Source organism: Acanthochromis polyacanthus, chromosome 22 (genome assembly GCF_021347895.1).
Source record: "Acanthochromis polyacanthus isolate Apoly-LR-REF ecotype Palm Island chromosome 22, KAUST_Apoly_ChrSc, whole genome shotgun sequence".
Classification (NCBI taxonomy): Eukaryota; Metazoa; Chordata; class Actinopteri; family Pomacentridae; genus Acanthochromis; species Acanthochromis polyacanthus.
The window spans coordinates 7,998,335-8,025,963 of record NC_067134.1 but is presented as its reverse complement, the minus strand read 5'-3'; the positions used below and the strand labels follow the sequence as shown (position 1 = coordinate 8,025,963).

The 27,629-nt window shown below is 39.9% G+C and overlaps 2 protein-coding genes across 6 annotated transcripts in view; one reads left to right on the top strand and one right to left on the bottom strand.

Moving 5' to 3' along the window:
• agap1 (ArfGAP with GTPase domain, ankyrin repeat and PH domain 1) overlaps positions 1-18,662 on the top strand; it is a 158,764-nt gene extending 140,102 nt beyond the window's left edge. For all 5 annotated transcript variants that reach the window (XM_051941658.1, XM_051941657.1, XM_022214767.2 and 2 more), the window contains 2 exons: positions 11,338-11,593; positions 12,431-18,662. In XM_051941658.1, the coding sequence (XP_051797618.1) occupies positions 11,338-11,593; positions 12,431-12,640 (466 nt within the window). In that variant the 3' untranslated portion in view covers positions 12,641-18,662. The remainder of the gene's footprint in view (positions 1-11,337; positions 11,594-12,430) is intronic.
• Positions 18,663-24,264: 5,602 nt separating this feature from the next.
• gbx2 (gastrulation brain homeobox 2) lies at positions 24,265-26,787 on the bottom strand. Its single transcript, XM_022214764.2, has 2 exons — positions 26,063-26,787; positions 24,265-24,892 (listed from the first exon to the last, which is right to left on the bottom strand). The coding sequence occupies exons 1-2, from the start codon at positions 26,562-26,564 to the stop codon at positions 24,378-24,380; spliced, it is 1,017 nt and encodes a 338-aa protein (XP_022070456.2). The 5' UTR covers positions 26,565-26,787; the 3' UTR covers positions 24,265-24,377.
• Between the last annotated feature and the right edge of the window lie 842 nt (positions 26,788-27,629).

Genomic DNA, 27,629 nt, shown 5'->3' with positions numbered 1-27,629 from the left:
AAAAGCGTCCCGGATAATGTGTTTGGATGGAATGAGTTCACGGAGCTGCTAAACGCTCGCTGGACGGTCGAGTTCAGTCACACAATAAACCCAGAATCTGACTCTGAGGAACAAACTCTGCGGAAAAAACCCATTAATCAGCCAAATACACGGTTAAATAATAGATAAAAAACACTGCCAGGCCAAATAAAAGGACTAAGAGTGGAATAATTTAACAGTTTTCAGTCACTAATGTGAAGAAATGTCTTTAAATGACAATAAATATCTGTAGCCAGGTTTTATGATTTGAATATTCCAAAAACAGTCTCATTTTATCGTCAAACATTATTGAAGAAGAAGAAAATGTTATTTATGAACACAGATTTGTGTCATTAGTTCCAGTTCTGACCTGTTTTAAATTTTATTTTACTACATTTTATCTGTAATTAAAAGTAGCATTTTCCTTGAAATCCCAGCCAGTGTCTACAGAATAATTATTTATTTTTTAGATTTAATGTTTCTTTATGGTCGATAATTGTAAGAAACGACATAAGAAATTAATCGACAGTGAAACAGATGTTTTTAGGACATTAATTACAGTTTTGGTCTTTTTTATGGTTAACATGTAAACTAAGAATTTCTTTTCTGTGATTTTACTGAATATCATCTTCAATTAAACAAACACAGAAATAAAAAAATTAAAATAAAAATGTAATTAATATTTATATAATAATTGTATATTTTTAGATTTAACGCAGTAAAACGTGTGTCTCTTTATGTCAACAATTGTAAGAAAACATTAGAAATGATTCTATAAAAAGCCAGATTGTTTTTGAGGACATATTTACAGTTTTGGCTTTTTTTTGACGGTCAACGTCTAAATTAATGTGTTTTTAATTTTATTTTACTGGATATTATCTGCAATTTTAAAAAGCACAAAGAAATCTGTAAAATATTTTTGAAAAAATAAATTTTTAATATACATTTAAAAAATGACTTAAATGACTAACATCTGTAGAATAATAATATTTTGCAGATTTAAATGTTTTCACAGATGTGACATTAAATAATATAATTTTATGGTAAAAGAACAATTTGCTGCTTGTAAAACTATCATTTTGTAAAATGGATATTATTTGCAATTTTTATCAAATTTTTTGCAGAATTTATAACTTGTGTAATTTTTTTTTTTTAAAAGCACAGAACAATAACATATTATTATTTTGCAAATGTTCCAGAGGGATTTGAAATTTTAAATAATCTTTTTCAGATTTTTCCCGTTTTATTAAATTACAGATATCCTTTATAAAAATTAGTTTCACCATACAATGAATTAATTTTCTACTTTATTTAAATTTAAAAAATCTTTATTCAACAATCATTATTTAAAAGAACATTTATACATGTTACTGATTGAAAATTGGTGAATTATTTAACTGGTATTTTACAGAATTTCCTGTTTTATTAAACTCCTGATAATATTTGGTAAAAATTCAGTGTTTGACCATAAATTGAAGCTTTTTTTTATTCCGTTAAAATGTTAAAATATCTTTAAACGAACATTTCTACGGATTCGGATTAAATATTTTAACGTTATTTATTTATTTTAAACTACGGTCTTCGTCTGATCAGATCGGAGCAGAGCTGTGATTTCCTCCGTTTTATTTGCTGCAGATTTGAGGAATAAAAGTCAGTGATGAATAAACTCCGGCGGTCCGATCTGCCCCGCCGCCCCCCCGGTGCCGCCCCTCCGACCCTGGGGGGCAATTATCCCGGAGCCGTGGCCCCATCTGGTCCCGGGGGTCCGATCCGAGTCCCGCCGCAGCTGCACCCCAGATTAAAAGTCTAATTTTAAATCTGTTGGCCTTTTCCACGGGGCAACAAGACGGATCTGTTCCCATAAAGGTCCGACGGGTTCCTGCGGCTCCTCCAGACCTGCTGCTGAATTATTACCCCGACCGCATCCGTCACCGAGCGCTTAAGGAACGCATCGCTTCATCCGTTAGCGCCGCTCATTTCTCTGCTGTCCCCCTCTTCCTCTCTGACGCTTTTATTCGCAGCGTTAAAGTGAAACCTGAGAGTCAAACAGCAGCAGTTAGTGAGCCGGCGAATCCGTCTGCAGCCCACGGAGCTGCCGTCAGAACGCACAAAAGTACACAAAACGAGCAAAAAGAGACACGGAAATACACAAACCAGGCATAAAGACACACAAAAAGACACAAAAGTATACAAAACGGGCATGAAGACACACAAAAGTACACAAACAGGGCACAAAACTGGCATAAAGACACAAAAACCAGATACAAAACAGGCATGAAGACGCACAAAAGTACACAAACAGGACACAAAACGGGCATAAAGACACACAAAAAGACACAAAAGTATACAAAATGGGCATAAAGACACACAAAAGTACACAAACAGGGCACAAAACTGGCATAAAGACACAAAAACCAGATACAAAACGGGCATAAAGACATACAAAAGTACACAAACAGGGCACAAAACGGGCATAAAGACACACAAAAGTACACAAACCAGACACAAAATGGGCATAAAGACACACAAAAGTACACAAACCAGACACAAAATGGGCATAAAGACACAAAAGTACACAACAGGGCACAAAATGGGCATAAAGACACAAACCAGGCACAAAACGCAATAAAAGATGCATAAAAGTACACAAACCAGGCACAAAATGAGCAACAAGAGACACAAAAGTACACAAAATGAGCAAAAAGAGTCACAGAAATACACAAATCAGGCACAAAACGGGCAAAATAAGACATAACATGTAGAAAACCAGATGCTAAATGACAGAAAATGACAAAAATGAGATGCAAAACCAGGAAAAAAAGGCACAAAATAAAGAAAAATAAATTGGAAATGAACAAAATTAGATACAAAATGTTGAAAAAAAGACGCAACACTGACAGAAATCAATAAAAATAAAACAAACAACCAAAAAGAGACACAAAACCAGAAAAAATGCAGAAAAGCAAGACAGAAGATGATAAAAACATGAAACGAAATGTGCAAAACGAGACGCAAAACCAGAAAAACGGCACAAAATGACTAAAAACCAGATGCGAAATTAAATGAACAAGACAGGAAACAAGAAAAATATGAGTTAAAGGAGTCACAAAATGACTAAAACGAAATGCAAAACCAGAAGAAAAAGGTACAAAACTAACAAAATTGAAACAAAAGGACCAAAACCAGAAAAAATGACACAACTTGGACAGAAAAAGATGAAAACAGGAAACAAAAGGACAAAAATAAGATGCAAAATGTGGAAAATGAGTCGCTACTGTGAGGCACGGTGGTGGCAGCATCATAAACTGGACGAGCCCTCAGTAGAGTCCAGAACCACGCCCTCTACTGGCGAAAACCCTGTCCTCCCTATACAAATGATGCAATATGTATCAATTCTGATCATCCTACGTATCTCCCTCCCTACTTGATCTGCTGACCTGTAACTCCACAACTGAGCAGGGGACCTTAGACTGATCTTCAGTGCCAAGTTTGATTATCCTGACTTCAGCACTTGCAGAGATATCGGACCGGACATAGCCACATACATACACACATACATACATACATACATACATACATACATACATACACACATACATACATACATACATACATACATACATACATACACACATACATACATACATACATACACACATACATACATACATACATACATACATACATACATACATACATACTTACCCAGCCAGTCAGATACCGCACCAAATGCAGTAACCCCGCTGACGTTCGTCAGGCGTGGTTAAATAATGAAATATTTCAAAAGAAGGATTTACTGCTTGTATAAATACAGATATTAAACATAGGCATTATATTTTTAGGGTTTTTTTAATGTGTAAGTCAGTACATTTTTGTGTAATTTTACTAAACATTAAATAATTTAGCAAAGCAGACAAAAAAACCATTGAACTGTTTTGTTTTTGTGTGAATTTCCTGGATATTATCTGAAAACAGTTGATTATTATATAAAGGACTGTATTCTTTCCAGTAACAGATTGTTTATGATTTAGAAACCGTGAAAGTCTCGTTTCCGTCCGTTTTTTTCCACCTCGTTAATGAAAAAGCCTTTTATTTTTGATTTTTTTCTCTCTTCCTGTGATTTTACTGGACGTTCTCCTGCGGCGCTATCGTTCCTTCTCCTTTCTGAGCGAACGCCTCCTCACCCAGCTCTCCCTCCGTTAATTAACCGAGCCCATCGGAGGGCGGCTAACGACCACAGGCTAATTGATTTTTCCCTTTTTGTCTGGCGGAGATAAAACGCAGCGCTCCGTGTTTTCCGCATGGATTTCAGGCAGGATTAGTTTCCCTCCTCACCTTGTTAGGAGCTCCTGGGTCGGACCGCGATCCATCTTAGAGGCACATTAGTCCGGGCAGTTAGCTGCTGCTCTTATCCACGCTCTAGCTATCTATCTATTAATCTATTAATTAGAGGGCTAATTAGGCCAGGAGAGCAGCCAGTGACACCGTGTCGCTCTTAACCCGCTGCACCACCGCTCATTACCTCCTCCAATTAATGACCGATTCAACATGCGAAGGCCGAGTGGAAAACCTGCCTCTGTTCCAGCAGCTCGATGAGCTCTATAGAAATCCTACAAAAGATTCCAATAGACTCAAGGTTCCTCTTTGTTTCCTTCTCTGAATTAAACAGAAGAATGTCACAGCTGCAAAGATTACAATCCTAATCTTAGTAATTATTTCATAGAAACAGTCAATTAAGCGTGAATGTTTTCTGATTTCTCAGATGTTTTGTTCATATTTTTAAGATAACTTATCAGAGATTTTATTATGATGTGAAGCACGGTGGTGGCAGTATTATAAAGTGAAGCACGGTGGTGGCAGTATTATAAAGTGAAGCACGGTGGTGGCAGTATTATAATGTGAAGCACGGTGGTGGCAGTATTATAAAGTGAAGCACGGTGGTGGCAGTATTATAATGTGAAGCACGGTGGTGGCAGTATTATAAAGTGAAGCATGGTGGTGGCAGTATTATAACGTGAAGCAAGGTGGTGGCAGTATTATAAAGTGAAGCACGGTGGTGGCAGTATTATAATGTGAAGCACGGTGGTGGCAGTATTATAAAGTGAAGCACGGTGGTGGCAGTATTATAATGTGAAGCATGGTGGTGGGAGTATTATAAAGTGAAGCAAGGTGGTGGCAGTATTATAAAGTGAAGCACGGTGGTGGCAGTATTATAATGTGAAGCACGGTGGTGGCAGTATTATAAAGTGAAGCACGGTGGTGGCAGTATTATAAAGTGAAGCACGGTGGTGGCAGTATTATAATGTGAAGCACGGTGGTGGCAGTATTATAATGTGAAGCACGGTGGTGGCAGTATTATAAAGTGAAGCACGGTGGTGGCAGTATTATAATGTGAAGCATGGTGGTGGCAGTATTATAAAGTGAAGCAAGGTGGTGGCAGTATTATAAAGTGAAGCACGGTGGTGGCAGTATTATAATGTGAAGCACGGTGGTGGCAGTATAAAGTGAAGCACGGTGGTGGCAGTATTATAAAGTGAAGCATGGTGGTGGCAGTATTATAATGTGAAGCACGGTGGTGGCAGTATTATAAAGTGAAGCACGGTGGTGGCAGTATTATAAAGTGAAGCATGGTGGTGGCAGTATTATAATGTGAAGCACGGTGGTGGCAGTATTATAAAGTGAAGCACGGTGGTGGCAGTATTATAAAGTGAAGCATGGTGGTGGCAGTATTATAAAGTGAAGCATGGTGGTGGCAGTATTATAAAGTGAAGCACGGTGGTGGCAGTATTATTAAATGAAGCATGGTGGTGGCAGCAGCATCATAACAGCAGGCCCTAGCAGGCCTCCAGAGGTAGAACCTAGTGGGGAACCGACACTCTGGGTTGACTTTGCCAGGTTTAAAGCAGCTGAAGAGTTTCATCAGGAAGCTTCCATCAGATGGACTCTAGGTTTGTGTCTTCAGGTCTGGAGGTAATTAGCTTGGTGCAATGATGTGTGAGCTGCTGGTCAGATCTGTTTCAGGAGTCCTGGTCCAGTGACCCCTGAGACACATAGACACTAACACACACAGACACACAGCATGGAGGAGGCGGGTCGGCCCAGCAGCGGTCGGTCGTCGAGGCCGATCGCCCTCCGGACAGGAACCTCGCTGTTGTACGTAAACACAACCCAACAAAGCAGCCGCTGGGCCTGAACGCACACACTCTGGACACACAAAGCTGCTGTGTGAACTCAAACAACAGGCAGGAAATCAGAGATGGCCCAGTGTGGCGCCCTGAGGGACCCAGAACCAGACCTGGGTTTCTACGGCGACCAGCATGATGAAGCTGTCAATCAACAGGGCGGGAAACGTGAAGGGAAACATCCTGATGTAGTTCACATTCTACCTTCAGAAGTCATTAACCTCAGAAGATCTACTGTTAAACTTTTAGTCATCATGACGTGAAGCATGGTGGTGGCAGTATCATGATGTGAAGCACAGTGGTGGCAGTATTATAAAGTGAAGCATGGGGGTGGCAGTATTATTAAGTGAAGTGTGTTGGTGGCAGTATTATAATATGAAGCACAGTGGTAGTAGCATCAATTTGATAAATTAATTTAATCAGTTTAATTAAATTTGAAGTTTTTGAGTGTTGTAAAGTGCTTTGTGTTGCATTTTTATTGTATAAAAATGCCATGTAAATCAAGTTTGATTGATTTAATTATGATGCTGCCACCACCATGCTTTACATCATGATGCTGCCACCACCATGCTTTACATCATGATGCCGCCACCACCATGCTTCACTTTACATCATGATGCTGCCACCACCGTGCCGTTTCATCATGATACTGCCACCACCATGCTTTACATCATAATGCTGCCACCACCATGCTTTACATCATGATGCTGCCACCACCATGCTTTACATCATGATGCTGCCACCACCATGCTTTACATCATGATGCCGCCACCACCATGCTTCACTTTACATCATGATGCTGCCACCACCGTGCCGTTTCATCATGATACTGCCACCACCATGCTTTACATCATAATGCTGCCACCACCATACTTTACATCATGATGCTGCCACCACCGTGCCGTTTCATCATGATACTGCCTCCGCCATGCTTCATATTATAACACTGCCTCCACCATGCTTAACATTATGATGCTACCACCACCATGCTTCACTTTACATCATGATGCTGCCACCACCGTGCTTCACATCATGATGCTGCCACCACCATGCTTCACTTTATGATGCTGCCACCACCATGCTTCATATGATGATGATCAGATTCTCCTCACTAACATTCCCTGGAAAGCTTGTAAATGTAGACCCAAGTAGCGACCCAAATCGCTGACTCGCACCAGAAGTAAAAACACTGACACAACTGTGTCAGAAAACAAACGTGGACGGATAAAGTCGAGTGTATCGAGTCCCATGAAGACGAGCTAAAGGTGCGAGTCACGTTTCCCAGTGGTCATGTAGAAACAGTCGTGGATGTCTGACGGCTTGTTTCCTCTGGCTGGTGCAGCTTTATCTTCTAATTTAACCGACACAAACACACACTGCGACCCCTCGGGGCTCTGCGTGACATATTTTAGTGTGTCTGTCGTTGTGCGTTGCCGTTGTGTGTCTGTGTGCGGTGTGTGTTTTCCTGTCACAAGCGATCTCACCGGGACTCGTGTTTAATTATCTACCCAGCATGCCTCGGTGCCGGAGCTCAGCGCTACGTCTAATGGGATGTGAAAAGACACACACACACACAGATTAACGCACACAACGCCTGTGTGTGTGTGTGTGTGTGCGTTCAGACACATGTTAACACATACTGTCACAGACACACAGACACACACTCGCTCTGTGTGGTTAATTAGTGCAATTAGCCTCTCCAGCGTCCAGAGCTGTGTGTTTTCAGGACTCGTTAGCTCGCAATGACGCTGTTTACCGCAACACACACAAAACACACACACACATCAAATGCGCAAACACACGCACACCAAACACACAAACGCACACACACACCAAACACACACACATCATCACAACGTTACTAGATGCACTTAAACAAATGCACTAATAACACAAACAACCAAACGATGCTAGCAGTGCTAACTATGTTAAGCAAACATGTTGAAAAAACACAGTAAACATTTTATTAAGTACACGCAAACAAAAACAAACAAGTGTTTTTGTTGTGTTCTGTCTCGTTTTTGTGATTTTCTGCCGCAATTGTGTTTTCTGTCTACCTTATTCTCATTTTGTCTCTTATTTGTGTTGTTTTGTGTGTCATTTGTGTAGTTTTGTGTCTTGTTTGTGTTGTTTTGTCTCGGTTGCGTAGTTTCGTGTCTCAGTTGCATTGTTTTGTGTGTCGTTTCTGTTGTTTTCTGTCCTCTTTTTGTCAGTTTGTTTTTCAGTTGTGGTGTTTATGGTTTTTGTCATTTTGTGTCTTGGTTGTGTTGTTGTCCATCAGTTGTGTTGTTGTCTATTGTGTTATGTCTCAGTTGTGTTATTTTGTGTCTCGTTGGTGTTATTTTCTGTCTAGCTTTTGTTGTTTTGTGTCTCGATTGTGTTGTTTTGTGTCTCATTTGTGTTGTTTGGTGTGCTGGTAGTGTTGTTTTCTGTCCAATCTTTGTTGTTTTGTGTCTTGTTTGTGTTGTTTTGTGTCTCATTTGTGTTGTTTGGTGTGCTGGTAGTGTTGTTTTCTGTCCAGTCTTTGTTGTTTTGTGTCTTGTTTGTGTTGTTTTGTGTCTCATTTGTGTTGTTTGGTGTGCTGGTAGTGTTGTTTTCTGTCCAGTCTTTGTTGTTTTGTGTCTTGTTTGTGTTGTTTTGTGTCTCATTTGTGTTGTTTGGTGTGCTGGTTGTGCTGCTGTGTATCAGTTGTGTAGCTGCTAAGCAGTTCTGTAATTGTGTTTAGTTGTGTAGTTGTGTATCAGTAGACTGTAGTTGTGTATCAGTTGTGTATGAGTTGTGTGTCGGTCCGTGTCTCTCTTAGCAACCCCCCCGGTGGATGAAGGCATGCGTCCAGTGGCCTCACATTTCCTCTCCGTCCTCCAGAGGACAGAAGGCCGGACCCCCCTGCCGAGCGCACACAAAACAGACACGCAAACGGACACACAAACAGACACACAAAACAGACACACACCCGGCGACACCTCCAGGCTTTGTCCGGGGGCTGTGGGCCGTACGCTGTGCCCAGCCTCCTCACTCTCTGCTGGGCCGCGGCAGGAAGGACGAGCCCCCGGGACATTCCTCCATGCTAGCCGCCACCGCTACACAGACACACACAGTCACACACACAATAAAACACACAGTAACACACACTCTGTCTCCAGGAGGAGTTACTGAGTCTCCAGGTTCCCACATCGTCTCTTTTTTTAAACTTTAGATTCGTTCTTTTCTCACAGTTTGTTTCCCATCATGCACCTCTGCAGCCAACTAGTGGATCCAGTGTTGTATTTTTGGCGTTTTGTGTCAGTTTTTTGTCATATTTTGTGTTATTTTCTGTCATATTTTTGATGTTTTGTGTCTTCTTTAGATATTTTGTTGTCTGTGTTAATTTTGTGCCTCATTTTTGTTGTTTTCTTTCTCGTTTTTGTCGTTTTCTTTCTCGTTTTTGTCGTTTTGTGTTTAATTTTTTTCTTTTTGACTAATATTTTTCATCTAATGTCTCTTTGTCAATCGTCATCTAGCCTTTTCCTAGGTTTTATTGTTTTCTGTCTTAATTTTCTCGTTTTCTGTTTGTTCTTTAGATGTTTTTGTGTGTTTTGGGATGGTTTTGTATCTATACTCATTTTGTCTTATATTTGTCATTTTGTGTCTTGTTTTTCTTAGTTTTTGTCTTATTTTTCTCCTGTAGTGTCACATTTTTATCATTTTGTTTCTTGTCTTTTTGTCATTTTGTCTTGTTTTTCTTAGTTTTTCCTCGTTTTGTGTTTTTTTGTCTCCTTTCTGTCAGTTATTGTCTCATATTTTTGTAATTTTTATTGATTTCTGTCTTAATTTGCTCGTTTTATGTTTTTATGTTGTTTTGTATCGTTTTTTTCTCTGTTTTTATCATTTTGCGTCCTGTTTTTTTTTCTTTTTGTCATTTCGTGTTGTGTGATCCAGAAATAAGGAAGCTGGTTTCATTTGGTCTCTGATTGAGTCTGTAGTTATTTGAAGGCTTTTATTTTGTAGGGGAGGCGTCGTCGGGGGAACGGCTTAATGTCTGGCCTCGGCTCGGTCTAATCCCTGAATGATGTTTACATGGAGGCAGATTAGAGGCGAGGATTAGAAGATCAGGACTTCATGATACTCGACGGTTTAACAAAGCGTCCGTCTGTCTTATTCTGACTGAAACCAGATTCACTGCTGCCGATCACCGTCTGGAGATAATCAATAATTATCAATTAATTATCGACTTTCAGCAAGCAAAGAGCGAAATAAGAAAACATGGAAACAAGACTGAAGTTCAAACAAAAGAGATTAAAATGAAGCATGAAGACAGAACGGTCGCAGTATTTTTCAGTTTGTTCATTTTTTCTGTTCATGCATGAACACCAGAATTAAAATGCACAAAGTGAACATGAGAGATTGTTTACATGCAGACAAAAAACAAAACATAAACTAGCAAAACAAGCAAACTAAACAAAAATAAACAAACAACCAAAACCAACCTCAACAAACAAAAACACACTAAACAATTAAATAAACAAACAACCTTAAACACAATAAAATAAAAAAGCAACAAAACCTAAACACTCCAAACCACAAAACTAACTGAACAAACCAAAAAACAACCAAATGCATGCTAAACAAACAAAAATGATTTTAAAAACTGCATAAACAAAAACAAGCCCTACAAACACACAAATCAAACTAAACAAACAAAAAAGTAACTGAGCAACACACAATCAACCACACGAAACAAACAAAAACATACAAAACGTGTCAAGCATCCACACAAACTGAACACACTAGCAAACACACGTAAACTAGCTAAAACACTGAAATTAATGCACACTAAACAAACACAAATGCTGAAATAAGTAAGTAAACACACTTCAAACAAACAACCAAACACAAAGTTAATGAGCAACAACACGCTAAATAAATCCATAAATATCTAAATGTTTGGTTGGAGAAGTTTCCATTCCATCCGTTTACTGTCATTTTGAAGAGTCCGTCATAGAAACACCAAGATGTGAAGCAGGAGTCTGACTTTTTCACCTTTTCTGTTCGGGATTAGGACTGAACTCTTTAACGAGCGTTCAGGTTTTTAACGATCTAAATCTGCAGATATCTGGAGAGTTTTCTGTTGGGTTCACATCTCTGTGTTTGCTTCCAGGGAGGAGAGGGAGCGCTGGATCCGGGCTAAGTACGAGCAGCGTCTGTTCGTGGCGTCGCTTCCCTGCGTGGACATCCCTCTGGGCCAGCAGCTGCTCCGGGCGACGGCCGACGAGGACCTGAGGGCCGTTGTGCTGCTGCTCGCCCACGGCAACCGGCAACAGGTCAACGAAACCTGTGGCGAAGGAGACGGACGCAACGCGCTGCACCTGGCCAGCCGCAAGGGCAACGTGGTCATCACCCAGCTCCTCATCTGGGTAAGACCGGGTCCAGAATATCGGCGTTCACATTAGGACTGAGTCCAGGTTTAGACAAGTTTAAGTCAAGAATAAGTCAAAAATTTGGACGAGTTTAAGTCAACACTGAGTCTAAATCCAGGGATGTTTGAGTTGAGACCAAGACCAACTTTGTGTCCACAGTGAGCCCAGATTTCCCCAAATTTGAGTCATGACTGACTCCACAATATAGGCATGTTTACATTAGGAATAACACCAGATTTAGACAAGCTTGAGTCAAGTCTAAGTCCAAAATTTGGACGAATTTGAGTCCGGATTGAGTCTAAACGCCCTAAAGTTACATTTTTAGCAGAGAAAACTTGCAGTTGTGGTAAAATTTGGAACTAAACTTAGTCCCAATTTACACAAATTAAATTTAAATCAAGACCAAATCTATAATATGGACATTTACATGAGAACTGAATCCAGATTTGGACAAGTTTGAATGAAGACCAAGTCCAAATTTAGACAAGTTTGAGTCCGGACTAAGTCCAGATTTAGACAGGTTTGAGTCCCAGCTGTCATCACATACTGAGTTTAGGAGAAGTCCAGTTGTTGTCAAATTTGAATAAACATTGAGTCGAAATCTGAGAAAATTTGAGTCCAGACTCAGTCTAAGTTGGAGATGTGTCACTGAGGACCATAAAGTTTGAGTCAAAACATTGTCGTCCCATTTTAGAGAAACTTTGGTCCCCATTGAGTCCAAATCTGAGTCGGCTTGAGTTAAAGTCTAAATCCAGTAAAGTCAGAACTAACTCTGGATCAATACTGTTGATATTATTGATTATGTGACGGTGATCAACTGTCTACTCTCTGCAGTACGGCGTGGACCTGATGGCGAAAGACGCCCACGGAAACAGTGCGATGGCGTACGCCCGGCAGGCCAGCTGCCAGGAGTGCGTGGACACGCTGACTCAGTACGGTTGCCCCGACGACCGCTACCCTCTCATGGCCACGCCCAACCTGTCGCGCCGCAACACCAACCGCAACAACAGCTGCAGCAGCGCCGGCAGCGCTGCACTTATATGACGACGAGGCTTCGCCAGCAACCAATTGGGAGCACCGTTTAATCTGGAACCACTTCCTGTTGTGACTCTAAGCCCCGCCCACCTTCCTTGTCAGCCGCCGCCCCTTTAGGACTGATTAAAGCCGATAGGCGGCGACTCTTCCTCTGTCCCCGGGTCTGTTTTGGGAGAAAGATTCCAGAGCATGCTGGGAAATGTGGTCCACAATCATATTGGGAAAAGGTCACATGACTCGTGATGACATCATACCTCATCAGTCACACTACAAGGCCAGTTCCTGCTTAGCAGCCAATCAGGATCCACGCCAAAACATATCTAATACCAATAATAATATCAGTGAGGAAATTCTCCGTAGCATGACGGCGCTTTACGACAAAGCCATTTAAATTCTTCATCATCAATCATTGGAGGACGCAGCGTTTTAGCTCCTCCCACTTTTGTTTCATGGATTCTGTGAACTCTTCTGCCTTCACACATTTTTTTAATGTGAAAATATCTCGATGTTTTAGGATCAAAGATAAAAAAGATATCGGATCAGTTAGAGGTAAAGTGGTAGATCGCATGTCCTAGACACTTCCTGCTTCTTAATTTAAGGCATTCTTCCTGGTTTGTGTATATTGTATCTCGATGTGCATTGCTGGACCAATGGTTAAAATGTCAACATGGGGAAGGTTCTTCTGTTTTTGGTTGTTTTGTTTAGTTTTGGGTGTATAAAGTCATAAAGTGTACAGAAGCTCAGGGACCGGGGACTGTCCACCACCAACACCTTCAGACTGGGTTCAACTCGCTCTGCTCACGAGTTAAAACCGCAACTAGGAACCTGAACAGAACCTGATTTCCATCCTGGTCGACCAACGTTATAGCTCAAACTCTGTCCCTGAAGTTCATTTTATTGTTACATGTAAAAATGGAGGACAAGGGAACTTGGAGTGAAAAGGGAATCTTTTTCTTCAGGCGTTTCAGAGTTGGTGTTGAGCTCGGAGACGGTGGATGGAAGCTACTTTCCTTCATTTTATTTCAGCCAGTAGATGATGAACTCCCTCCTTGTCCCGTCCAATCAGACAGTCTCCCTGATCTTCTCAGCGAATCACTAAGAAGGGCTTCTTCTTCTTTTTCTTCTTCCTCTCTGATCTAGAAACCTCCTCGTTGTAAATAATCTCCCTTATTTCCGCCACTCCTCCAATGGTGGCGTCATCTAAACTAGAGAACACAGGAAGTGAACGTCGGGTTGAAGGACAGAGGTTTTTTATTCTAAAGTGTTGTCGCAAGGTTTGGTGCTGATCCAGGCAGGACAACAAGAACCAGGAAGGTAAGACCAGTGGTTCCCAACAGTCCCAGTTTGATGGTTCACAGGACAGGAAACCTGAACAAAAGGTCCAAGACAAGTCCACGTCCGAGTCCAAGGAGTCCACCAAATCTGGATCAGTTTGAGTGAAGACTGAGTCCAAATGGAGTCATGTTTTGAGCTTCGACAAACTCTACATTTGTTCAAGTTCGGGTTCAACTGTGGTCGTCAAATTTGGATGTTGGGTTGGACATAGTACAGCAAAGTTTGAGTGAAGACTGAGTCCAAATGGAGTCATGCTCTAAAAAGACTACATGTGATCCAAATAGACTCTGCATTGAGTCCAGGCAAGTTTAGGTCAGAGTTTAAGTCGAAAGGTGGCCAAATTTCAGCCCAGAGAGTTCAACAAATGTGGACAAGGTTGAATCAGGTTTTTGTCCAAATTAGTCAGAGTTTAGTCAAACCGAACATTTGGTCCAGTTTTGGTTCAACGGATGTCATTGAATGTGGATCTAGGATTGGACATAGTTTGGACAAGTTTGAGTCCAGATCAAGTCTAAATTTGTTCACATTTGGGTCCAAATTCAGAATCGTCTGAATCAAGTCTTTGTCCAAATGGAGTCATAGTTTGAATTTAGTGAAACCCAACATTTGGTCAAATTTGTTCAATTGATGTCGTAGAATTTGGATTGGACATAGTTCACTAAAGTTTGAGTCAAGACTGAGTCAAAGTCAAGTCACATTTTGAGCTCCAAAAAGTCGACCTGTGGTAGAAATAGACTCCAGGTCAAATTAAGGTCAGAGTTTAAGTCTAAAGGTTGCCAAGTTTCACTCCAATCAGTTCAACAAATGTGGGCAAGTCTGAAACAAGCCTTTGTCCAAATGGAGACATTCTGAGATGAGTCAAACTCCATATTTGGTCAAATTTGGGTACAATGGATGTTGTTGAACTTGGATGTTGGCTTAGTTTGCTAAATCTTGAGTCATGATTTAGTCCAAATGTGATCAAACTTTGACCCACAGACTTCTGATGTTTGAATCAAGTTTTTGTTCAATTTTGAGTTGAGACCAACCCAACATTTGATCCAGTTTGAGTTCAGCAAATCAAATTCAATCAAAGATTTTACACCACAGAGGTCACTATACATGGGCAAGTCTGAGTCTTGACTGAGTCCAAATCTGGTCAGGTTTAAGTCCAGACCAGGTCTAAATCTGGTCTAGTTTTGGTCCACTTTGAAGTTTGGAGAACTTCGAGGTAACAAACTGGATGTCCATTCTGCTGTTCTCCAGTTTTCTGTTTGGTTCCTGGATCGTTTTAAGGACTGGGATGTGGAAACCACTAAGCAGTGACAAGTTAAACCTGTTGGGAGCCGCTAGCGGAGGAACTGGAATGAATTCGGAGTGTTGCATCTGAATTTCAGGTGTTTCTGACGCCGCTGATGCTGATTTCTTTGGTTTTTGAAATGTGTTGACTGATCAGGAACGAAGCTGCTGAAACCTCCACGTTTGACTTCTTCTACGACTTTAGCTCTCGACCCGACTGTGTATTTGAGCAATATTCATCAAAGCGTCACCGTTATGCACTGCTGCAATACTCCCATTAGAACACTATGTAGAAATGTAATTAAACCGTTTCTCCTTCGACGTCAACACTAACATGTTGCCTTTTTTTTCCTTTTGCACGCCTGCCTTCTTCGTTTCCTTTACGTGCCACACCTTTATTTCCCTTCAAGTTGCCATTTGACCTCCTAATAATGAGGTTTAACCGACATTTTTAATCTTCGACGTGATTTTGATTTTATGTTTTTATATCTGAAGGCGTCCTTTAATTTATGACAGAAATGCACTAAAATCTGTTTTCCGTCTTAATATTCAGGCACCAAGTTGTTTCTCTAAATGGTGGCGGCTTCTGGGAGTTTCCTCTGAACTATTTTAACATTTTGAGGAATCCAAAGTTAATTTAAGTGTAAATAGAAGCTAATGGTGATGCTCACTAGCTACGGCGCAGCACTTTTAGAGAAGTTAGCTAATATGTGGACAATAGAAACACAGTGTAAACAACAGTGAGCTTATTTTAAAAAGATTAGCAACATCCGATTAGCACAGAAAGAGTTTGTCAATGCTAACTGTTGCAGCTGCTAGCGATCAGTTAGCTGAACTTTGTTAATGGAATAAAGCAGGACATTAGCTTAATTTCCCGCTAAGTCTTCTGCTGGTCGCTGATTTATGCTTTGGGAGTTTTGAGACTTGAAGCTGAAATCCAAAGTATTTTAATTTCACCTCACAGCAGTTGAGAAAACAAGGGAACTTCTGCTTTTAGCTGCTTAGTCATCTGTCCCTGAAGCTAACTGTGGCTAGCAGTGAACAAGCTGACAGTGCTAATAGCTTTGCTTGAGCTTGCAGGCAACCTATAATACTTTAAACTGCACTTTCTTCCCCTCTGAAGGTTCAAGAAGCAGGAAAATTGGACAAATTTAGAGAACAGAAACTTGTTGTGAAGCAGCAGCTAGCGATCAGTTAGCTAACCTCAGCTGGCTGTAAATTCATTTTGCAGTACAGTTTTGTCGACTCGAGTCTTTATAATTTTTTTACTTTTCATATCATTTCTTTTTGTGTTAACTTTGCCCTCAACTGGTTTGTGCTCTTTGAATTTTAAAATATTAAGAGTGAAGACTGAATCCAAAAGTTAGCTTAATTTAGCTAACACAGAGAGGCAGGGTGCTAGTGTCACATTAGCTTTTCTCCAGGTTCATTTGTCTTTGGGATATTTTTTACTGTCATGATTACATTCAGTTTTTTTGTTTGTTTTCACAGAAACTGTCACTAAAGCTAGCTGAAGCTAACGTTTAACGTGCTATCGTTTGCAGATTTTGACACTTGGCTGCTTTTTGTTTTTTTTATAATGTATTTGTGCTCAGAATCTGACATTTTTCATCTTTATTTTGAGTAAAATCCAGATTTAGTTCAGTCATGAATCCAAACATGATCAGTTTTATTAGCTAACAATAGCTAGCAGGTAGAAGCAACACATTTGCTAAATATGTATTCAAATGAGCTTTTGTTTAAACTGATTTGTGCCTGGAAATCTGACATTTTTAATCTTAATTTTGAATCTAGATTTAGATTACTTTGAGTCAAGATTGAGTTAGCATGTGGCTAATTCCCTGAGCCGAACTTAGCTAACAAGGCATTAGCTAAATTTGTTTTCACATTAGCCTTTTTCTAAACCAATTTGTGCTAAGGAATTTGATATTTTAACTCTTTAAATCAAAGGGACGTCTTGCAAACGTCTACTTTGACTTTTGTTTTTACATAAATTGCTGAATCATCTGTCAGCTAACGGCAGCTAATCGAAGCTAATTACTTAGCTAAACATAAAGAGAAGCAGGGAATTAGCTCAATTTTTCTAAACTTTCTCTAATTAGTACTCTTAACTTTGAGTTGAATCCAGTTTAGATGAGTATGATTCAAATTAAACCCAAACATGATCAGTTTCGTTAGCTAACGTTAGCTAGCAGAGAGAAGCAGTGCATTAGCTAAATATTTAGATAAGCTTTTCTTTAAACTGATTTGTGCTTGGAAATCTGACATTTTTAATCCCAACTTTGATTCCAAATTTAAATTAGTCTGAATCAAGACTGAGTTACTTTGTGGTTAATTTGCCTAGTCCAACTTTAGAGAGACACAGGGCATTAGCTAAATTTGTTTTCACATTATCTTTTCTCTTTACTAATTTGTGCTAAGGAATGTGATATTTTTACTTTTTAAGTCAAAAGGATATCTTGCTAACGTTGCCTTTGACCTGTTTGTTTTCACAAAAACTGCTGAGTCGTGTGTCAGCTAACTGCAGCTAACGACAAGTTGTCTTTTCTTGTAGCTGATTATTTAGCTAAACTAAGGGAGAAGCAGGGCATTAGCTAGGTTTTTCCTAAATTGATTCTCTAATTCGTAATCTTAACTTTGAGTCAGGTCCAAATTTAGATCAGTTTGGCTGAATATTAAACTCAAACGTGATCAGTTTCGTTAGCTAACGGTAGCTAGCAGGTAGATGCAAGGTGTTAGCTACATTTGTTTTCAAAGTCTAATAATTTTATTCTCTAAATTGCCGGAAAAATGTACTTTTTTCACATTTGTTTTCACAAAAAGCACTGAGTTGTGTGTGAGCTAGCTGCAGCTAGCATGTTAGCACGTGTAGCTTCAACTTGCTAGTGAACTTCCTTGCCCTCTGTTTTCCCCGTGACACCGATCGTGAAATATTTAGAGACTTACACGTCCTGTGAAGCAGCAGCTAGCAAACAGTTAGCCAAACTAGCTTTAGCATAGTTTTTTTTAGCTCAACTGAAGCCTCCTGCTTATAGATGAATCACGGCGCTAATATTGCCGCCAACACCTGTACATAGACATCAGAACCTCATTTAGTCTTTAACCCTAAATCCCGCCCACCCGGACCGCCCACTTTATTTATAAATGAAGACTCCGTCCCCTCAATCCTACGTTTTTGTACATTTTTAGCCGACCTCTTCAGTCCATCCACGTTTTATTCCTGATTTATCATCCAGACATTATTGTCACTGTTATTCTAATTATTATTATTATTATTGTCGTTGTTGTTGCTGTTGTTGTTGTTGTTGTTGACTTTTTCTTTGCTGTACAGTACCGTTGTTGAGAAATTCTACCTAATACAGAGTCTTCTACTGTAATGTGTCTCTTTTCAATAAAGACGAGAATTAATGCTTCTTAACGGAAACCTCACATCTTATTGAGCGAACAGGAAGCAGCAGGTTCTGGAGCTTTCAGCCGCCGCTGCATGGTCTTCTTCCAAAGGTTAGCCGCCCAACATGAGTCCGTTGTGTCACATTCACTTCACCAATAAAACAAAGGGAAAAAAATAATCATCACTCAAGGTCTGCTTACTATTGTTTTCTGAGGTTTTCAACCACCAGTGCATGAACTTCTTCAACACATTAGGCCCCTGATGTGATTACTTTGGTCTGTTTTTTCACAGAACTTTAGTATCTTTTCTGTGTACGTTCCTGTGAAAATATCAACTTTATCAAAAAGAAAATTTTAAAATCGCCACTCAAGGTCTGCTTACTATCATTTTCCGGGGCTTTCATTTAATGCTACGTGATCTTCCTCAGTAGATTAGACATGGTGTAATTATTTTTTGCCTGTTTTTGCACAAAAGATGAGTCTTTGCTGAGCAGCTTTCAGCTACCGACCTTTACTGAAACAGAAAGTAAAACCACGACTCAAAGTCCGCTTACTGGCTTTTTCTGGGGCTTTCAACCACTGCTTCATGATCTTCCTCAGCACCTTATGTGAGTATTTCAAGTCTGTTTTTGAGCATATGGAGTGCATCTTTACTGAGACCCTCTGAAATATTACATTTGACTAAACACTCAAAGTTTGCTTCCTGTCTTTGTCTGCATGAACGTCCTCAGCAGATTGGACACATTATGTGAGTATTTGCACAAAGGTTGAGCTAAATTCTGAGCACCTTTAAAATATTAACTTCACTAAAAGATCTCCACCCAAAGTCCACTTCTGCTCAGTATATTTCCTGAGTACATCTAAAATATTAAATACCAAAAAATAATCACCACTCGTGTGCTTACTGCCTTTTTCTGGGGCTTTCCACCACTAGTTCATGAACTTCTTCAGCACATTTTACACCTGATGTAAGTATTTCTCCGTCTCTCTTCAAGCTTCTTTTTTAGCACCTTAAAAACACTGAATTTACCAAAATAATCACCACTCATGTCTGCTTACTGCCTTTTTCTGGGGCTTTCCACCACTGATGCATGATCTTTTTCAGCACATTCAACATGTAATTATTTTGGTGTGTTCTGGCAGAAATTTTGTGAATCTTTATTGGTGTTCCCATAAAAATACCAACTTTAATGAAAAGAACATTTAAAAATCATGACTCAAGGTCCTCTTACTGTTTTTTCTGGACCTTTCAACTACCGGAGCATGATCTTCTTAAACACATGAGACACCTGACAGTAATTGTTTTTGCACAAATTTCAAGCGTCTTTTTTAGCACCTTGAAAAACACTGAATTTACCAAACAAATCCTCGCTCAAAGTCTCTACTTACTGGCTTTTTCCGGGGCTTTCAGTCACTACTTCATGAACTTCTTCATCACATTAAACTCAGTATATTTTTTTGTCTGTTTTTGCACAAGCACCATTTGAAATATTAAATCGTAGCAGTGAAGCTCGACTCAGCGGCTGCTTACTGGCTTCCTTCCAGACCTTCCATCAGCTTCTCTGCTGGTTTGGAGTTTAGGGATGAAGCCCAGGATTAATGAGCTGAGAGCCTCCAGAGGCTCATTTAGCAGCTCCATTACCGACGCTCATTAACGGCTTCATCAGGAAACACCTTCATTCGGGCCCTAAATGTGTCCGATTTTATTTATTTATTGTTTTTATTTTTTTCTATCAAAACGCATTTAGAAAAAAAACAAATCAAAGCTTTTCTTGTTTTTTCTTATTTGGCATCTGGATTCCTACATTTCCCATCATGCACCTGGACCCCGTTTATTATTGAATTCCACCTTTTAAGTTTCTGGTTATTTTTTTACTGCAATAATCAAATTTTTAACAAAAAAGACCCAAACAAATCGGTTTATTTTCTGTCAGATCAATAAATCAATAACTGATCGATAATCAGTATGTCCTGTGGAGGTTATTTTCTGCTCTTTAAATCAATCAGATGAAAGATTTGAATTCATTCTTGGATCCAAACTCTGACTGAAGCTGTTTGGCGCACCTGTGCGTAATTACGCACGGACTCGGACACCGAGTAGTGCGTAATTACGCACAGGTGCGCCAAACAGCGACGGAGCCGAGCGTCCTTCTGCGGCCGAACAACGAGCAAAAAATGTGGATTTTAGTGGCTTCAAGTTTTTATTTAATTTTCTCTTTAAATGTGTGATTTTCGTCCCGCGGATCGTTTCCAGGATAAAATCCGTTTTTTACCGACGGACTCCCGGTTTGGGTTCGATCCTCCGCGTCCGTCTGACTCCTGCAGGGAGGTTTAATCACGACAAATGTTCCAAATAAACTGTTTCCTGAGCAAAAATAAACATTTCTATTAATTGAACTCCGACCTGAGAGGGAAAATAACGTTTAAAATGAGAAGATTTTTGTTGTTTTTGAGACGAGAAACGTAAAAAATAAAGCAGAAAATGCGCACATTTATCAACTATCACTGTGATTTTTAGCAGAAAAACGTTCAATATAAACAGTTTTCTCCTGTTATTAAATCAATCTGCAATTAGAGCAGAAAGGCTCCAAATGAGAAGGTTTTTGCTCCCCTTTGTGAGAAATAAAACACATTTTCCAGAATCAAACAGCAGTTTGAGCAGAAAAACGTCAGAAATTAGCAGCTTGTTGCTTTTTCTTTGAGCAAAAATTAACATTTTCCAAAATTCATCTTTGATCGGAGCAGAAAACAAATTATAAATGAGTAAAAGTTGACGTATTTCTCCAACTACAGCTGAGAGTTTATGTTAAAAAATGTCTCACTGATGCTTTTCGTTCCTTTTTTTATGAATAAAAAACACATTTATTGGATTTAACTCAGATTTTAGGACAAAATGTTTCAAATAAACTGATTTCTTCTGTTTTAGGAGTAAAATTAATCTACAATTAGTGCAGAAAATGTTTCAATTGAGAAGGTTTTTGCTTCTTTTAATGATAAATAAAACATATTTTTCTAATTTAATTCTGATTTTAGCAGGAAAATGTTCTAAATAAACAATTACTTCTTCTTTTTATGATTAAAACACACTTTTCTAATAATCAAGCAAAGATCTGAGCAGAAAAAAGTCTAAATGTGTCGATTTTTTCTTTTCTTTGAGTAAAAACAAACATTCTTTAAATAATTCAGCTGCAATAAGAGCAGAAAAAGCACATTTAGATTATTTTTTATGATAAAAATCATTCATTTCTCAGAACCTAATGATGTTTTTGGCACAAAAATGTCCTAAAACATTTTTTATTCAGTTCTATGAGCAAAGATTCACAGATTTGTCAAACTGAAGCTGAAGTTTGAGGAAAACTGTTCAAAAAGATCAGATTTCTGTTTATTTTAAGGAATAAACTTCACATATTATCAAACTACAGCTGAGATTTCAAAGGAAAAAAAGTCTAAATGTGTCGATTTTTGTTTTTCTTTGAGGTAAAACAAACATTTTCCAATAATCAGCTGTGATTTTAGCCAGAAAATGTTCTAAACAAACCGTTTTATTTCCTTGTTAAGAGGAAAAACAAACATTTCTCATAATTAAGCTGCAGATTTAACTTCTTTTTATGATTAAAATCATTTAATGTAGCAGAAAAATGTATAAAAACTGCAGATTCCTGTTAATTCTGAATAAAATTTAACGTATTTTTCATGATGAAGTTGAACTTTAGCAGAAAAATGTTCTAAATAAACAGTTTCCTTCAGTTTTAGGAGAAAAAAAATCACAGATTTAGCTTCAAATAGAGCAGAAAAGGCTCCAAATGAGAAGATTTTTGCTTCTTTTTAAAAGAAATAAAACATATTTATCAAATTTAACTCTAATTTTAGCAGGAGAATGTCATGAATTTGTAGATTGTTGCTTTAGTTTGAGTGAAAACAAACATTTTCCAATAATCAGCTGCTGATTTTAGCAGAAAAATGATAGAAATAAACAGTTTTAGGATTAAAAACAAACATTTCTAAGAACTAAGCTGCAATTAGAGCAAAAACAAACGAATAAAAACACTCATTTCTCACAATCTAATGATAATTTTGGCCCAAAAATGTCCTAAATAAACATTTTATTTTCAGTTTTTCAGACTGAAGCTGCTTTTTAAGGACAAATGTTTTAAAAAAAATCAGATTTCTGAGTAAAAGTTCATTTATTTCCCCAAATTCAGCTGAAATTAAAGCAGAAAACGTCTCAAATGATCTGATTTCTGCCGTTTTTATTCATTTCTTCAGTCTAATAATGAACTCTGCTTTAGTTTCTGCTGAACGTCGACAGATTTAAACGTTTTTTTCTTTATTTAGTGAAATAAATGTGGTGTTTTTCTGCCTTTAGGCCTCGTTTTCATCGTTTGACTTTAAATCAAACCATAAAAATAAAAACCTTTGATCTGTTTCTGATGAAATGATTCTCTTTAATTAGATTTTTAATTAACGGGAAGAAAAATGAGTCCAGTTTAAACAGAAACGTGACTTTTTTTCTGGAAAAATCTTCTAAATTTAGCAGATTTTAGTTGTTTTCTGATTAAAAACTCACAGATTTCCAAACCACAGAAGGAAAAACGTCCAAATTAGTCTCTTTTCTTTTTTGATGAACAAAAAACACAAATTTCTCCAAGTCGAGCTTCAACTTGAGCAGAAAAATCTCCTGAATAAACACTTTAGTTCCACTTTTACCAGAAAAAACTCAGAATTAATGACAGAAAAGTGTGTGAGGAATTATTGGTGAAAATAATGAACGGTTGGAGGCATTTCAACCTTTTTATTTAGATAATTATCATTCATTTACGTTAAAATTCAGATTTTTCTTCCTCAAAATGAAGCTTTTGGATGAAATGAACTGAAAATGATCCAAACATCTCCAATAAAACAGCTTTCAATTAATTAATAAAACACAGATTTGACCAAATTTAGCTGCAGCCTAAACAATAAAAAGAAGAAATTAGTTCATTTTTGCTTTTGTATGAGTTTAAAAAACACATTTTAAGAGAAAAGCTTCCAAATGAGCAGATTTAGTTCTAAATTCAAACGACTCCGCTAAAGAAATAAAACAATAAATGAAATTAAACTGTTTTCTGTTTTAAATCCGTTAAAAAAAGGAGAATAAATTAAGATTTGTGGCTTTTAAAAACCAACTCCTGCTCGTTTTGTTGGTAGAAATGAGAGAAGTAACGGAGGATAGAAGGAGACGGAGCAGCTTTAATTCACATCTTTTATATTTTCTTCTTTTTTTACTCCAGAATCAGGGAATGTTTTCACTGTTGCACACTTTTCTATAAATAAATTAGCAGCTTCAGTCCCGCTGGGTCCCGGTATTTACACACGGATCCTCCTCAGGTTCTCTGCACAAAGTTCCGTTTTTCCGCAGAGTTTCCATCAAACCTCCTTCAGAGAAACAAAAGTCTGGAATCATTTTAAGCTGTTCGGGTCTTTTTGATGGTTTTAGTTTCAGCCCGCGGAGAGAAAATAAACTGCAGGTTGTGTTTGTCCGGTAAGGCCACAGATTCTGACAAATCAAACCGTAGAAACCGAATCAAAGATTTTTTTTTAAACTTTCTGGAGGATTTCTTTCTTTTCTTTTCTCTAAAACAGAAGCTGACACTTCATCAGTTTATCCGGAAGATTCTCTGGAGTTTCGCGACTCTTTCTGTCAGTTTTTCTTCTGGCGGTTGCTCCGGTCGCGGCTCCGGTACCGGCCCCGGTGGTTCCGCCTCTACGGCCGGTTCTGCTCCATCTGCTGGTGCTGACTCCTGATGGCGAAGCGGCTCACGTGCACCGGGATCGGAACCACGATCTTGGGGTTCCGGGACGGCTCCCCGGACTTGTTGTTCACGTTCCCGGCTTTGACCCGTTTCCACTTCGCGCGCCGGTTCTGGAACCAGATCTTCACCTGGACCTCGCTCAGCTTCAGCGCATGCGCGATCTGCGAGCGCTCGGTGAGCGACAGGTACTTCTTGCAGTGGAACTCCTTCTCCAGCTCCAGCAGCTGCTCGCTGGTGAACGCCGTCCGCCGCCGCCGGTTCTTCCCGCCGCCTCCTCCGGTGCCGCCGCCCGAACCGGAGCCGCCGCCGGAGGAGCCGTGGAGCAGCGGACCGTCGTCCAGAGCGCCGCCGCCGTCCGCGTCCTCTTTGTGGCACATGGACGTGAGGTTGTCGTCGGAGCTGTAGTCCAGGTCGCTGTCCAGAGAGAAGCTCTCGTCCTTCCGGTCCTCGTCCTTGGAGTCTTTGGCTGCGGAGGAAAAATAAAAAAAGATTTTACGCACAAAAAAAAATACAAAAACACAAAAAATGTTTTTTGTTTTCATCTAGTTTGGATTAAAAAGTTTTATTTCATCCATGGAATATCTAAAATATTATTTCTGTTCTTTATAATTACATCTAATCATCAGATGAATTAAAAACGTTGAATTTCTGGTATTTCGTTGATGGAAACATTCGGAGAATAAATTTGCGTAAAAGCGGCGACATGTTGGAGCTGGAGGGGGAGGAAGGGGAGGAGGGGGGAGGAGGGGGTCCGTCCCGTCTCGTGTCAATATCCATCATCGGATCAGTGTTTGGATCAGAGCGGATCAGCGCGCGCTGCTCTCTGCGGGGAGTTTTGGTTTCACGCGTAATTACGCACGGAGCGTGTGAGCGGCCTCCATCCAGGAGCTGCTGGAGACTCAATAATGTCAGATGTGATCACGAATAATGAACTCAAGAGGAGATGAATGTGTCTGTTTGATATCAGCACCCGAGAAAAGACGGAAAGAGATTTTTAGTTCAGCTCCACAGAGACTGGAAAATAAAAAAGGAGCGAAAGATTTAAATAAATGATTTAATAAAAAGATTTATCTCCAATAAATAAATACACAGATTAAAGTCATTTCAGGTGAATCTGATTGTTTAGTTGTCTGATTAAATGAAATGTTGATTCACAGAAAATAATCAGAGCCTCCGGCGGCACATTTAATACTAATAATAATAAAAATAAATGGTGACTGTTGATTATTTAAAACCCGCAGAAAATAAAAACCAAAAGAAGCTGTTTGACTAAATGACACATTTAATAAAAATCTGATTTCATTTCTAGTTTAAATCCGCGTTAAAAAGAATAAAAATATTTGAAATGAAATGTTGATATTTTAAACGTTTTAGTGCAAAAATCCAGAAATTAATTAAAATGATTGTTTATTCTTTAAATTTATATTTTTAATTGATTAGATTTAATCTATTTAAATGTTACTTATTCTTCTTAGTATCTGATAAAGCAGATGAAACCAGAAATATGTTTTTTTAAAAACACATCAATGATTTTAGGTGATAATTTGCTCCGGGTGAATCGGCGGCTCCTCCTCCGTCTCTCTGCCCGGGACGGAGCGTCCTGTCCCGGCTAACCGAGCGGCAGCGGCCCGCCTACCTGTGGAGGTCTGCACCGCCGTGTCCGGGTCGTGGAAGGCGGGCAGCGCGGACTCCTTCCCCTGCAGGAAGCTCTTCCCGTCCTCCGCGTCCAGCCGCAGCTCCTGGCTCTTGTCGAAGACGTGCAGCGGCTGCGAGCCGAACTTCCGGGCCGCCTCCTGGTGCTGCTGGTTCGGGGAGAAGCCGCCGGGCAGCGACGCCATGAGGGTGGAGGTGAGCGCCATGCCCTGCGTCAGGCCCTGGGCCAGGCTGGAGCAGAAGCCGCCCTGCAGGCCGGGCAGCGGCGGGTGGTGTCCGGCGGGCAGCGCCGGCTGCAGGGCGGGGGGCGGCGGCGGCTGCAGCACCACCGACCGGTAGGGCATGAACATCGGGTATCCGGTGTAGACGAAGTGTCCCGGGCTGGGCTGCGGAGGCCCCCCGATCAGAGAGTCGATGCTGAAGGCGGTGGTGCTTCCGAGTGGCCGCTGCATCACCATGAAGGACGGGCCGAAGGCTGCGCTCATAGGACCGGCCTCTGGAGCTCTGCGGCCGGACAGGAGGCGCTGCGGGGAGTTAAAATAATCCGCTCAGAGGAAACCAATCCATGGCAGCCGAGGAGGAGCGGGAGGAGCAGAGAGACGCGTCCGGACTTTCCGCAATAACATCCAGTTTGCGCCACTGAAGAGGAGCGGCGCTGCGCTGCGGCTCTGCCCGGGCTGGAGGTCGCAGCGGCGGATCGGCGGCCCGCTGGCTGTCGGTGTCTGAGCGTCTCTCTGGAGCTCCACGATTTAAATTGCGCTCCCTTCTGCGCCGAGGCCCCGCCCCCTGCGCCGCGCTCTGCCCGCTGATTGGTCCGCGGCGGTGACGTCGCCTCCGGGTGGAAATCAGGAACAAACCGACAGAAAAAATATTTTAAAAACAGGAAATAAACAAACAGTGATTAAAAACGAACATCAGACAAAGACTGATGAGGATCCTGAAGTTTTTTTCTCCCTGTGGCTCATTTTTAGACATTTTATTCTCGTTTTTCTTCACAGTGGTCACATGTTTTCTCTGCAGGCTGATTTTAACTCACTGTGGGTTATTCTTCATCCACTGTTTGCTCAGTTTTCTTCCCTTTCAGCTCATTCTAACTCATGATTGGCCAAATTTTCTTCACTATGGACTATTTCTTCCTCACTTTTGATTCATTTTGACTCACTGTTGGTCATTTTTTCCCCTGTAAGCTCATTTTTTTCCACTATAAACTGATTTTTCTTCACTGTTTTCTCATTTCTTTCTCGCTGATTGCAATTTTTTCCCGTCAGCTCATTTTAACTCCCTTTTGTATCTTTTTAAAAAGCACCATTTTTCTTGACCCTAGCCACGTTTTTCTTTGCTCTTGCCATTTTTTCTTCACTGTGGACCATTTATTCTTGGTTCACTCATTTTTATTCACTGTCAGCTCATTTTAACTCACAATAATCTTAATCTTTCCTCACTGTGGGCACATGTTTGATCCACTGGTGAATCATTTTTCATTTTTCTTCACTGTGGATCATTTCCTCTCCTTGTTGGCTCATATTAAATCACTGTTGACTCTATTTCTT

What these genes read in the sequence shown, in the direction of transcription:
- gbx2 (XM_022214764.2), bottom strand. Translation starts at nt 26,564, where the DNA reads ATGAGCGCAGCCTTCGGCCCGTCCTTCATGGTGATGCAGCGGCCACTC. An exon ending in GGCGGTGCAGACCTCCACAG is followed by an intron (nt 24,893 to 26,062) that starts GTAGGCGGGCCG and finishes TTTCCTCCGCAG; the next exon opens with CCAAAGACTCCAAGGACGAG.